We start from the raw sequence: 13,456 nt of genomic DNA, 5'->3' as shown, positions 1-13,456 counted from the left end.
TGGATTGATACAGGGCTATGGGGAGAGAGCAGGGCAGCGGGATTGGTTTGGGGATTGATACAGGGCTATGGGGAGAGAGCGGGGCAGCGGGATTGGTTTGGGGATTGATACAGGGCTATGGGGAGAGAGCGGGGCAGTGGGATTGGTTTGGGGATTGATACAGGGCTATGAGGAGAGAGCGGGGCAGCGGGATTGGTTTGGGGATTGATACAGGGCTATGGGGAGAGAGCAGGGCAGTGGGATTAGTTTGGGGATTGATACAGGGCTATGGGGAGAGAGCGGGGCAGTGGGATTGGTTTGGGGATTTATACAGGGCTATGGGGAGAGAGCGGGGCAGTGGGATTGGTTTGGGGATTGATACAGGGCTATGGGGAGAGAGCGGCGCAGTGGGATTGGTTTGGGGATTGATACAGGGCTATGGGGAGAGAGCGGGGCAGTGGGATTGGTTTGGGGATTGATACAGGGCTATGGGGAGAGTGCGGGCAGTGGGATTGGTTTCGGGATTGATACAGGGCTATGGGGAGAGAGCGGGGCAGTGGAATTAGTTTGGGGATTGATACAGGGCTATGGGGAGAGAGCGGGGCAGTGGGATTGGTTTGGGGATTGATACAGGGCTATGGGGAGAGAGCGGGGCAGTGGGATTGGTTTGGGGATTGATACAGGGCCATGGGGAGAGAGCGGGGCAGTGGGATTAGTTTGGGATTGATACAGGGCTATGGGGAGAGAGCGGGGCAGTGGGATTGGTTTGGGGATTGATACAGGGCTGTGGGGAGAGTGCGGGGCAGTGGGATTGGTTTGGGGATTGATACAGGGCTATGGGGAGAGTGCGGGGCAGTGGGATTGGTTTGGGGATTGATACAGGGCTATGGGGAGAGAGCGGGGCAACGGGGTTAGATTTTGGACTGCCCTATGAACGAGCTAGCACAGACACGATGCGCTGAATGGTCTTCTCCTATAAACGTACATGGTTCGATAGAACCGCATAGCAGAAACCTTTGTTGAGAAATCTGGAAGAAAGATGGATATTTTAACGGTGAATCTACAAGGGGCATGCGCTGGCTATTGACTTTTGGACCAATCAATATCAAGGATCAAATCCCATGACTAAAGATACCTTCATTCTGTCTGGTCCGATGCCTTCAATGATCTTGAGTTGCCCCTGAGACTTCAGGCTTCGAAAACTGCTGGAGTATCTCAAAGGGCAGCCAGACTCAAGGTCCATTTGGCCAGAGGTCACTCAGGCGTATGCTGAGTGCGCCTCATCAAAGTGGACCCCACCCCCAAGCCAACCCATGACAAGCGAAGCTTCAAAATAACGAGACTCGTTCTCACATCCTGGGAGGCTGTGTCCAGGATCTTGTGAGTCACGTGACCGAAGGTGGCCAAATTCATTCAGCGATGAAAAGCCTGAGTTGATTTACTTTTCACTCTCGGGATGTGGGGGGGAGCTGGCAAGGCCGGCATTTATTGCCCATCCCTAATTGCCCTCGAGAAGGTGGTGGTGAGCCGCCTTCTTGAACCGCTGCAGTCCGTGTGGTGAAGGTGCTCCCACAGTGCTGTTAGGGAGGGAGTTCCAGGATTTTGACCCAGCGACGATGAAGGATCGGCCGATATATTTCCAAGTCAGGATGGTGTGTGTGACTCGGAGGGGAACTTGGAGGTGGTGGTGTTCCCATGCGCCTGCTGCCCTTGTCCTTCTAGGTGGTAGAGGTGGCGGGTTTGGGAGGTGCTGCCGAAGAAGCCTTGGCGAGTTGCTGCAGTGCATCTTGTAGATGGTCGACACTGCAGCCACGGTGCGCCGGTGGTGGAGGGAGTGAATGTTTAAGGTGGTGGATGGGGTGCCGATCAAGCGAGCTGCTTTGTCCTGGATGGTGTCGAGCTTCTTGAGTGTTGTTGGAGCTGCACTCATCCAGGCCAGTGGAGAGTATTCCATCACTCTCCTGACTTGTGTCTTGTAGATGGTGGAAAGGCTTTGGGGAGTCAGGAGGTGAGACACTCGCCGCAGAATACCCAGCCTCTGACCTGCTCTTGTGGCCACAGTATTTATGTGGCTGGTCTAGTTAAGTTTCTGGTCAATGGGGACCCCCAGGATGTTGATGGGGTCGGAGGGGGGGAGTGGAGTTAAACCTCCTTGGCGACGTTCCCTGGACTCGCAGCAGGAGCCTGGAGAGAGGAGGGGAGCTGGACTCCAATCAACACTGCGGAAAAAGAGATGCGGGAAGCGGAGTGAAACCCATCGAGGGCGGGCAGTCTCTTGAGATGAAATATCGAACGCTACGCTCAATATTGATCCCTTCGTGTTCCGACAGGACAACTTCTCAGCATTGTCAAAGGAGCTTAAACACTTATTAAAAGGAGACAGCTTTAACCTCCTCGCACTCAGTCCCAAGGCAGCGGCTTTCACTCCACAAACAAATCCAAATTTTAATTAATAATTGAAAAGGGCTTATGCTGCATAAATGGTTTCCTCGTTATTTTTATCCCTGACAGCTTATGTGCTGATATTTCTGCCCTGTCAAACACTCCCAGGGCAGGTACAGCACGGGTTAGATACAGAGTAAAGCTCCCTCTACACTGTCCCATCAAACACTCCCAGGGCAGGTACAGCACGGGTTAGATACAGAGTAAAGCTCCCTCTACACTGTCCCATCAAACACTCCCAGGGCAGGTACAGCACGGGGTTAGATACAGAGTAAAGCTCCCTCTACACTGTCCCATCAAACACTCCCAGGACAGGTACAGCACGGGTTAGATACAGAGTAAAGCTCCCTCTACACTGTCCCATCACACACTCCCAGGGCAGGGACAGCACGGGTTAGATACAGAGTAAAGCTCCCTCTACACTGTCCCATCACACACTCCCAGGGCAGGGACAGCACGGGTTAGATACAGAGTAAAGCTCCCACTATACTGTCCCATCAAACACTCCCAGGACAGGTACAGCACGGGTTAGATACAGAGTAAAGCTCCCTCTACACTGTCCCATCAAACACTCCCAGGGCAGGTACAGCACGGGTTAGATACAGAGTAAAGCTCCCTCTACACTGTCCCATCAAACACTCCCAGGGTAGGTACAGCACGGGTTAGATACAGAGTAAAGCTCCCTGTACACTGTCCCATCAAACACTCCCAGGGCAGGTACAGCACGGGTTAGATACAGAGTAAAGCTCCCTCTACACTGTCCCATCAAACACTCCCAGGACAGGTACAGCACGGGTTAGATACAGAGTAAAGCTCCCTCTACACTGTCCCGTCAAACACTCCCAGGGCAGGTACAGCACGGGTTAGTTACAGAGTAAAGCTCCCTCTACACTGTCCCGTCAAACACTCCCAGGGCAGGTACAGCACGGGGTTAGATACAGAGTAAAGCTCCCTCTACACTGTCCCCATCAAACACTCCCAGGGCAGGTACAGCACGGGGTTAGATACAGAGTAAAGCTCCCTCTACACTGTCCCATCAAACACTCCCAGGGCAGGTACAGCACGGGTTAGATACAGAGTAAAGCTCCCTCTACACTGTCCCATCAAACACTCCCAGGGCAGGTGCAGCACGGGTTAGATACAGAGTAAAGCTCCCTCTACACTGTCCCATCAGGCACTCCCAGGGCAGGTACAGCACGGGTTAGATACAGAGTAAAGCTCACTCTACACTGTCCCATCAAACACTCCCAGGGCAGGTACAGCACGGGGTTAGATACAGAGTAAAGCTCCCTCTACACTGTCCCATCAAACACTCCCAGGGCAGGTACAGTATGGGTTAGATACAGAGTAAAGCTCACTCTACACTGTCCCATCAAACACTCCCAGGGCAGGTACAGCACGGGTTAGATACAGAGTGAAGCTCCCTCTACACTGACCCATCAAACACTCCCAGGGCAGGTACAGCACGGGTTAGATACAGAGTAAAGCTCCCTCTACACTGTCCCATCAAACACTCCCAGGGTAGGGACAGCACGGGTTAGATACAGAGTAAAGCTCCCTCTACACTGTCCCATCAAACACTCCCAGGGCAGGTAAAGCATGGGTTAGATACAGAGTAAAGCTCCCTCGACACTGTCGCATCAAACACTCCCAGGGCAGGTACAGCACGGGTTAGATACAGAGTAAAGCTCCCTCTACACTGTCGCCATCAAACACTCCCAGGGCAGGTACAGCACGGGTTAGATACAGAGTAAAGCTCCCTCTACACTGTCCCATCAAACACTCCCAGGGCAGGTACAGCACGAGTTAGATACAGAGTAAAGCTCCCTCTGCATTGTCCCATCAAACACTCCCAGGGCAGGTACAGCTCGGGTTAAATACAGAGTAAAGCTCCCTCTACACTGTCCCATCAAACACTCCCAGGGCAGGTACAGTACGGGTAAGATTGAGAGTAAAGCTCCCTCTACACTGTCCCATCAAACACTCCCAGGGCAGGTACAGCACGGGTTAGATACAGAGTGAAGCTCCCTCTACACTGTCCCATCAAACACTCCCAGGGCAGTTACAGCACGGGGTAGATACAGAGTAAAGCTCCCTCTGCACTGTCCCATCAAACACTCCCAGGGCAGGTACAGCACAGGTTAGATACAGAGTAAAGCTCCCTCTACACTGTCCCATCAAACACTCCCAGGGCAGGTACAGCACGGGTTAGATACAGAGTAAAGCTCCCTCTACACTGTCCCATCAAACACTCCCAGGACAGGTACAGCACGGGTTAGATACAGAGTGAAGCTCCCTCTACACTGTCCCATCAAACACTCCCAGGGCAGTTACAGCACGGGGTAGATACAGAGTAAAGCTCCCTCTGCACTGTCCCATCAAACACTCCCAGGGCAGGTACAGCACAGGTTAGATACAGAGTAAAGCTCCCTCTACACTGTCCCATCAAACACTCCCAGGGCAGGTACAGCATGGGTTAGATACAGAGTAAAGCTCCCTCTACACTGTCCCATCAAACACTCCCAGGGCAGGTACAGCACGGGTTACATACAGAGTAAAGCTCCCTCTACAATGTCCCATCAAACACTCCCAGGGCAGGTACAGCACGGGGTTAGATACAGAGTAAAGCTCCCTCTACACTGTCCCATCAAACACTCCCAGGGCAGGTACAGCACGGGGTTAGATACAGAGTAAAGCTCCCTCTACACTGTCCCATCAAACACTCCCAGGGCAGGTACAGCACGGGGTTAGATACAGAGTAAAGCTCCCTCTACACTGTCCCATCAAACACTCCCAGGGCAGGTACAGCACGGGGTTAGATACAGAGTAAAGCTCCCTCTACACTGTCCCATCAAACACTCCCAGGGCAGGTACAGCACGGGGTTAGATACAGAGTAAAGCTCCCTCTACACTGTCCCATCAAACACTCCCAGGGCAGGTACAGCACGGGGTTAGATACAGAGTAAAGCTCCCTCTACACTGTCCCATCAAACACTCCCAGGGCAGGTACAGCACGGGTTAGATACAGAGTAAAGCTCCCTCTACACTGTCCCCATCAAACACTCCCAGGGCAGGTACAGCACGGGTTAGATACAGAGTAAAGCTCCCTCTACACTGTCCCATCAAACACTCCCAGGGCAGGTACAGCACGGGGTTAGATACAGAGTAAAGCTCCCTCTACACTGTCCCATCAAACACTCCCAGGGCAGGTACAGCACGGGTTAGATACAGAGTAAAGCTCCCTCTACACTGTCCCCATCAAACACTCCCAGGGCAGGTACAGCACGGGTTAGATACAGAGTAAAGCTCCCTCTACACTGTCCCATCAAACACTCCCAGGGCAGGTACAGCACGGGTTAGATACAGAAGTGAGAAGGAGATCATTAGAATGAGAGCATCCAAGTGTAACTATTTTCGTTGAAATATTAACAACCAAGACTTGAAACTCCACTGGGGGGGAGAGCAGAGCTTGCAGATGACAAGCGATGTTGAAGTAATTATGGCCATGAATTCTCAGTGGTGGGGCCCATTGATGGTGCGTCTCCCAGGAGTCACGTCTGCAGTGAGAAGCTCACATCTGGGAACAGTTCCTCTTGCGATGAAATGACTTGTCAGGAACGCGTGCCTGAGCGGAGGCCGTGAGGCATCTGCTGTCACTCCAGCTTTTTTTTGAGAGATTCACGGTTTAATGCTTTTAGGCGGTCTCCGTTGGGGTTATTGGAATGAGCCTGTCGCGCTGGAAGAGAACCCAACTTCAGTCGATTCTCTTGGACCGAGGCCGCGATGTCGGGTTGGATCCTCCTGCCCTTGACCGCGGCGGCCTCCTCGCCCCCCTCCCTATCTCTGTAACCTCCTCCAGCCCCCTACAACCCTCCCTATCTCTGTAACCTCCTCCAGCCCCTACAACCCTCCCTATCTCTGTAACCTCCTCCAGCCCCCTACAACCCTCCCTATCTCTGTAACCTCCTCCAGCCCCCTACAACCCTCCCTATCTCTGTAACCTCCTCCAGCCCCCTACAACCCTCCCTATCTCTGTAACCTCCTCCAGCCCCCTACAACCCTCCCTATCTCTGTAACCTCCTACAGCCCCCTACAAACCTCCCTATCTCTGTAACCTCCTCCAGCCCCTACAACCCTCCCTATCTCTGTAACCTCCTCCAGCCCCGACAACCCTATCTCTGTAACCTCCTCCAGCCCCCTACAACCCTCCCTATCTCTGTAACCTCCTCCAGCCCCGACAACCCTATCTCTGTAACCTCCTCCAGCCCCCTACAACCCTCCCTATCTCTGTAACCTCCTCCAGCCCCTACAATCCTCCCGATCTCTGTAACCTCCTACAGCCACCTACAACCCTACCAGTTCTCTGTAACCTCCTCTAGCCCCCTACAACCCTCCCTATCTCTGTAACTTCCTCCAGCCCCTACAATCCTCCCGATCTCTGTAACCTCCTACAGCCCCTACAACCCTCATCTCTGTAACCTCCTCCAGCCCCCGACAACGCTCCCTATCTCTGTAACCTCCTCCAGCCCCTACAACCCTCCCTATCTCTGTAACCTCCTTCAGCCCCTACAACCCTCCCTATCTCTGTAACCTCCTCCAGCCCCCTACAACCCTCCCTATCTCTGTAACCTCCTCCAGCCCCTACAACCCTCCCTATCTCTGTAACCTCCTTCAGCCCCTACAACCCTCCCTATCTCTGTAACCTCCTCCAGCCCCCTACAACCATCCCAGCTCTCTGTAACCTCCTCTAGCCCCCTACAACCCTCCCTATCTCTGAAACCTCCTCCAGCCCCTACAACCCTCCCTATCTCTGTTACCTCCTCCAGCCCCTACAACCCTCCCTATCTCTGTAACCTCCTCCAGCCCCATACAACCCTCCCTATCTCTGTAAGCTCCTCCAGCCCCTACAGACCTCCCTCTGTAAACTCTTCCAGCCCCTACAACCCTCCCTATCTCTGTAACCTCCTCCGGCACCCCCTATCTCTGTAACCTCCTCCAGCCCCTACAACCCTCCCTATCTCTGTAACCTCCTCCAGCCACCTACAACCCTACCTGTTCTCTGTAACCTCCTCCAGCCCCCGACAACCCTCCCTATCTCTGCAACCTCCTCCAGCCCCTACAACCCTCCCTATCTCTGTAACCTCCTCCAGCCCCAACAACACTCCCAATCTCTGTAACCTCCTCCAGCCCATTACAACCCTCCCTATTTCTGTAACCTCCTACAGCCCCCTACAAACCTCCCTATCTCTGTAACCTCCTCCAGCACCTACAACCCTCCCTATCTCTGTAACCTCCTCCAGCCCCGACAACCCTATCTCTGTAACCTCCTCCAGCCCCCTACAACCCTCCCTATCTCTGTAACCTCCTACAACCACCTACAACCCTACCAGTTCTCTGTAACCTCCTCTAGCCCCCTACAACCCTCCCTATCTCTGTAACTTCCTCCAGCCCCTACAATCCTCCCGATCTCTGTAACCTCCTACAGCCCCTACAACCCTCATCTCTGTAACCTCCTCCAGCCCCCGACAACGCTCCCTATCTCTGTAAACTCCTCCAGCCCACTACAAACCCTCCCTATCTCTGTAACCTCCTCCAGCCCCATACAACCCTCCCTATCTCTGTAACCTCCTCCAGCCCCTACAACCCTCCCTATCTCTGTAACCTCCTTCAGCCCCTACAACCCTCCCTATCTCTGTAACCTCCTCCAGCCCCCTACAACCATCCCAGCTCTCTGTAACCTCCTCTAGCCCCCTACAACCCTCCCTATCTCTGAAACCTCCTCCAGCCCCTACAACCCTCCCTATCTCTGTTACCTCCTCCAGCCCCTACAACCCTCCCTATCTCTGTAACCTCCTCCAGCCCCATACAACCCTCCCTATCTCTGTAAGCTCCTCCAGCCCCTACAGACCTCCCTCTGTAAACTCTTCCAGCCCCTACAACCCTCCCTATCTCTGTAACCTCCTGCAGCCCCTACAACCCTCCCTATCTCTGTAACCTCCTCCAGCCCCAACAACCCTCCCTATCTCTGTAACCTCCTCCAGCCCCTGCAACCCTCCCTATCTCTGTAACCTCCTCCAGCCCCTACAACCCTCCCCATCTCTGTAAACTCCTCCAGCCCCTACAGACCTCCCTCTGTAAACTCTTCCAGCCCCTACAACCCTCCCTATCTCTGTAACCTCCTGCAGCCCCTACAACCCTCCCTATCTCTGTAACCTCCTCCAGCCCCTACAACCCTCCCTATCTCTGTAACCTCCTCCAGCCCCGACAACCCTCCCTATCTCTGTAAACTCCTCCAGCCCCTACAAACCTATCTCTGTAAACTCCTCCAGCCCCTACAACCCTATCTCTGTAAACTCCTCCAGCCCCTACAGCCCTCCCTAGCTCTGTAACCTCCTCCAGCCCCTACAACCCTCATCTCTGTAACCTCCTCCAGCCCCCTACAACCCTCCCTCTGTAACCTCCTCCAGCCCCGACAACGCTCCCTATCTCTGTAACCTCCTCCAGCCCCCTACAACCCTATCTCTGTAACCTCCTCCAGCCCCTACAACCCTCCGTACATCTGTAACCTCCTCCACCCCCTACAATCCTCCCTATCTTTGTATCCTCCTCCAGCTCCGACAACCCTCCTGATATACCTATCAATTCCTCCAATAAAAGGCGAAGAGTTACGAAGGTGACTAAAGGTTTTTATTGACTAAATAACAGAGCCCACTCTCGTGGGTGATCCGATCCAAGCAGGAGGAATACCAGCCAGTCGCTCACCTTTATACCTGGCCTGGTGGGTGGAGCCAAGGCGGAGTCGGCAGTGGTCATCCCAGGTATAGCAGTGTGGCAAGAGGCGACCTCGTACCGTGATACAATAGTGGTCAGTGATACAGTTATAACGAACAGTGGTGAACAGTGCTAACTACTAACAGTGATACGATAGTGAACGTGGTTTACCACACCTCCCTCTGTGTAACCTCCTCCAGCCGCCTACAACCCTCCTTATCTCTGTAACCGCCTCCAGCCCCTACAACTCTTCCTCTCTCTGTAACCTCCTCCAGCCCCCTACAACCCTCCCTATCGCTGTAACCTCCACCAGCCCCTACAACCCACCCTATCTCTGTAACCTCCTCCAGCCCCCACAACCCTATCTCTGTAACCTCCTCCAGCTCCTACAACCCTCCCTATCTCTGTAACCTCCTCCAGACCCTACCACCCTCCGTATCTCTGTAACCTCCTCCAGCCCCCTAGAACCCTCCCCATCTCTGTAACCTCCTCCTGCCCCCTACAACCCTCCCTCTCTCTGTAACCTCCTCCAGCCCCCTACAACCCTTCCTCTCTCTGTAACCTCCTCCAGCCCCCTACAACCCTCCCTATCGCTGTAACCTCCACCAGCCCCTACAACCCACCCTATCTCTGTAACCTCCTCCAGCCCCCACAACCCTATCTCTGTAACCTCCTCCAGCTCCTACAACCCTCCCTATCTCTGTAACCTCCTCCTGCCCCCTACAACCCTCCCTCTCTGTAACCTCCTCCAGCCCCTACACCCCTTCCTGTCTCTGTAACCTCCTCCAGCCCGTACACCCCTTCCTGTCTCTGTAACCTCCTCCAGCCCCCTACAACCCTCCCTATCTCTATAACCTCCTCCAGCCCCCACAACCCTCCGCGATATCTGTGTTCCTCCAATTCTGGCTTCTTGGGCATCCCCTGATTTCCATCACTCCACCATTTGCGGCCCTGCCTTCAGCCGCCTGGGCCCCGAGCTCTGGAATTCCCTCCCTAAACCTCTCTCTCCTCTTTGACCAAGCTTTTGGTCACCTGTCCTAATGTCTCCTTATGTGGCTCGGTTTACAAATTTTGTCTGATTAACGCTCCTGTGAAGCGCCCTACGTTAAAGGCGCTATATAAGTGCAAGTTGATATTGTTGTTGAACATCACCTTTCCAAACCTGCACGATTGTCCCGAGTATCCATTTTCCGCAGCGAGTTGTTGTGATCTGGAACGCACTGCCTGAAAGGGCGGTGGAAGCAGATTCAATAGTAACTTTCAAAAGAGGAAATGGAGAAAGACTTGAAGGGGAAAAATTCACAGGGCTGTGGGGAAAGAGCAGGGGGGCGTGGGACTAATTGGAGAGCTCATTCAAAGAGCCGGCAAAGGCACGATGGGCCGAACGGTCTCCTCCTGTGCGGTGTGATTCTGCGATGTGTGTGCTGGGAGCCAGTTCGTGCGGTCCAACACCACCACCTGCTGTGGGATCGGCCGAGGTACCTTATGGCGATTATTGAAGGGATGGCGTGACTCTGAAAGGAAGTGGGTAACTGTGGACTTTGTTTAATCTGCATTAGAATTTTATTCACTGAAAGAGTGGGAAACAGCGGGATAACGAGGGGATACACTGGGGAACAGTGAGATATAGAGCTGTCTCCTAACCCAAGGAAGGATCTCCTGCAAATGGTATGTTGGCCTTTATTACAAGAGGATTTGAGTATAAGAGTAAAGACGTCTTACTGCGATTATATAGGGCCCTGGTGAGACCACACCTGGAGTATTGTGGACAGTTTTGGTCTCCTTACCTAAGGAAGGATATACTTGCCATAGAGGGAGTGCAACGAAGGTTCACCAGACTGGTTCCTGGGATGGGGGGATTGTCCTACGAGCAGAGATTGAGTAGACTAGGCCTATATTCTCTAGAGTTTAGAAGAATGAGAGGTGATCTCATTGAAACATTAAAAATTCTTACAGGACTTGACAGGGTAGATGCAGGGAGGATGTTTCCCCCTGGCTGGAGAGTCTCGAACCAGGGGTCACAGTCTCAGAATAAGGGCTCGGCCATTGAGGACTGAGATGAGGAGGAATTTCTTCACTCAGAGGGTGGTGAATCTTTGGAATTCTCTGCCCCAGAGGGCTGTGGAGGCTCAGTCGTTGAGACTGAGATTGATAGATTTTTGGATATGAAGGGAATCAAGGGATATGGGGAAAGTGCAGGAAAGTGGAGATGAGGTAGAAGATCAGCCATGATCTTACTGAATGGCGGAGCAGGCTCGAGGGCCTGAATGGCCGACTCCTGCTCCTATTTCTCATATTAGTCAATGTCCGACAGTGCCGCGCTCCCTCAGTACTGCCCCTCCGACAGTGCGGCGCTCCCTCAGTACTGCCCCTCCGACAGTGCGGCGCTCCCTCAGTACTGCCCCTCCGACAGTGCGGCGCTCCCTCAGTACTGCCCCTCCGACAGTGCGGCGCTCCCTCAGTACTGCCCCTCCGACAGTGCGGCGTTCCCTCAGTACTGCCCCTCCGACAGTGCGGCGCACCCTCAGTACTGACCCTCCGACAGTGCGGCGCTCCCTCAGTACTGCCCCTCCGACAGTGCGGCGTTCCCTCAGTACTGCCCCTCTGACAGTGTGGCGCACCCTCAGTACTGGCCCTCCGACAGTGCGGTGTTCCCTCAGTACTGCCCATCCGACAGTGCGGCGCACCCTCAGTACTGACCCTCCGGCAGTGCGGCGCACCCTCAGTACTGCCCCTCCGACAGTGCGGCGCTCCCTCAGTACTGCCCCTCCGACAGTGCGGCGCTCCCACAGTACTGACCCTCCGACAGTGCGGCGTTCCCTCAGTACTGCCCCTCCGACAGTGCGGCGCACCCTCAGTACTGCCCCTCCGACAGTGCGGCGCACCCTCAATACTGCCCCTCCGACAGTGCAACGCTCCCTCAGTACTGCACCTCCGACAGTGCGGCGCTGCCTCAGTACTGCCCCTCCGACAGTGCGGCGCTCCCTCAGTACTGCCCCTCCGACAGTGCGGCGCTCCCTCAGTACTGCCCCTCCGACAGTGCGGCGCTGCCTCAGTACTGCCCCTCCGACAGTGTGGCGCTCCCACAGTACTGACCCTCCGACAGTGCGGCGCTGCCTCAGTACTGACACTGAAGGAATGTCAGCCTGGATTACGGGTTCTCGAGTCTCTGGAGTGGGGGCTCAAACCCACGACCTTCTGGCTGAGAGGCGAGAGCTAGCAAGAATCCTCGAAGCTCCCGGACTTACCGACCGACCCAATGTCCCTGGGCGGTGGGGAGTGGCTGAGCATGGTGAACAGTACAGGCCGATTCGGGAGGTGCCGTTCAGCCACCGGGACCTCTTCAGCAAGTAGCAGCTGTCTGGAGGAGGAGTCTGGAAGCTTCAATCAGTGACAGTAAGCTGCAGGATTTGCAGTAAATGCAAAGGGTGATCGATACCGTGCCGAATTCAGGTCACAACTTTGGAAACAGGTGGTTGGAAGTGTTTGACACAAGGGCTTGGGTCAATGACCTTTCAACTCACGGCAGCCGAACTCTGGCATTTGACCCCATGGTGGCTCCCGCGTAATGCCAAAGTTTGCAGGCAACACCAAACTGGGAAATGTGGTAAAACAAGTGAGAAGGATCGTAACAGACTCCAGGAGGACATCGACAGACTGGCGAGATGGGCAGGCAGGCGGCAAATGCAGTTTAACGCAGTGCAGTGTGAAGTGATTCATTTTGGTGGGAAGGGTGAGGAGAGGCAGCATGAACTGAGGGGTACAATTTACAGGGGGCGCAGGGACACAGGAAGCTGGGGGGCGGGTACGTACACAAGTCTTTGAACTTGGCGGGACAAGTTGAGAAGGCTGTTAAAAAAGCACACAGGATCCTGAGCTTTATTAATAGAAGCACAGGGTGCCAAAACATGAAAGTTATTTCTAAACCCTTTATAAATCACTGGTTGGACCCCAGCTGGATTATTGTGTCCAATTCTGGGCCCCGCACACTTTAGGAAGGATGTCAAGGCCTTGGAGAGGGTGCAGAGGAGATTGACCAGAATGGTTCCAGGGATGAGAGACTTCAGTGATGTGGAGAGACTGGAGAAGCTGGGGTTGTTCTCCTTAGAGCAGAGAAGGTTAAGGGGAGATTGACCAGAATGGTCCCAGGGATGAGGGAATTCAGTGATGTGGAGAGACTGGAGAAGCTGGGATTGTTCTCCTTAGAGCAGAGAAGGTTAAGGGGAGATTGACCAGAATGGTCCCAGGGATGAGAGACTTCAGT

The 13,456-nt window shown here is 54.1% G+C and overlaps 1 protein-coding gene across 1 annotated transcript in view; it reads right to left on the bottom strand.

The window, feature by feature from the left end:
* The window catches only part of LOC147110102 (igLON family member 5-like), a 118,300-nt gene extending 105,555 nt beyond the window's left edge, over positions 1–12,745 (bottom strand). The window contains exons 1-2 of the mRNA XM_086002463.1: positions 12,717–12,745; positions 12,441–12,553 (exon numbers count right to left, since the gene is read on the bottom strand). Coding sequence (XP_085858589.1) covers positions 12,441–12,553; positions 12,717–12,745 — 142 coding nt within the window. The remainder of the gene's footprint in view (positions 1–12,440; positions 12,554–12,716) is intronic.
* Positions 12,746–13,456: the final 711 nt, after the last annotated feature.

The sequence above is a fragment of the Somniosus microcephalus genome, chromosome 12 (assembly GCF_052327205.1).
Source record: "Somniosus microcephalus isolate GS21.2 chromosome 12, FLI_Smic_1.0, whole genome shotgun sequence".
Classification (NCBI taxonomy): Eukaryota; Metazoa; Chordata; class Chondrichthyes; order Squaliformes; family Somniosidae; genus Somniosus; species Somniosus microcephalus.
The sequence above is the reverse complement of the archived record's forward strand: the minus strand, read 5'-3'. Positions and strand labels throughout refer to the sequence as shown.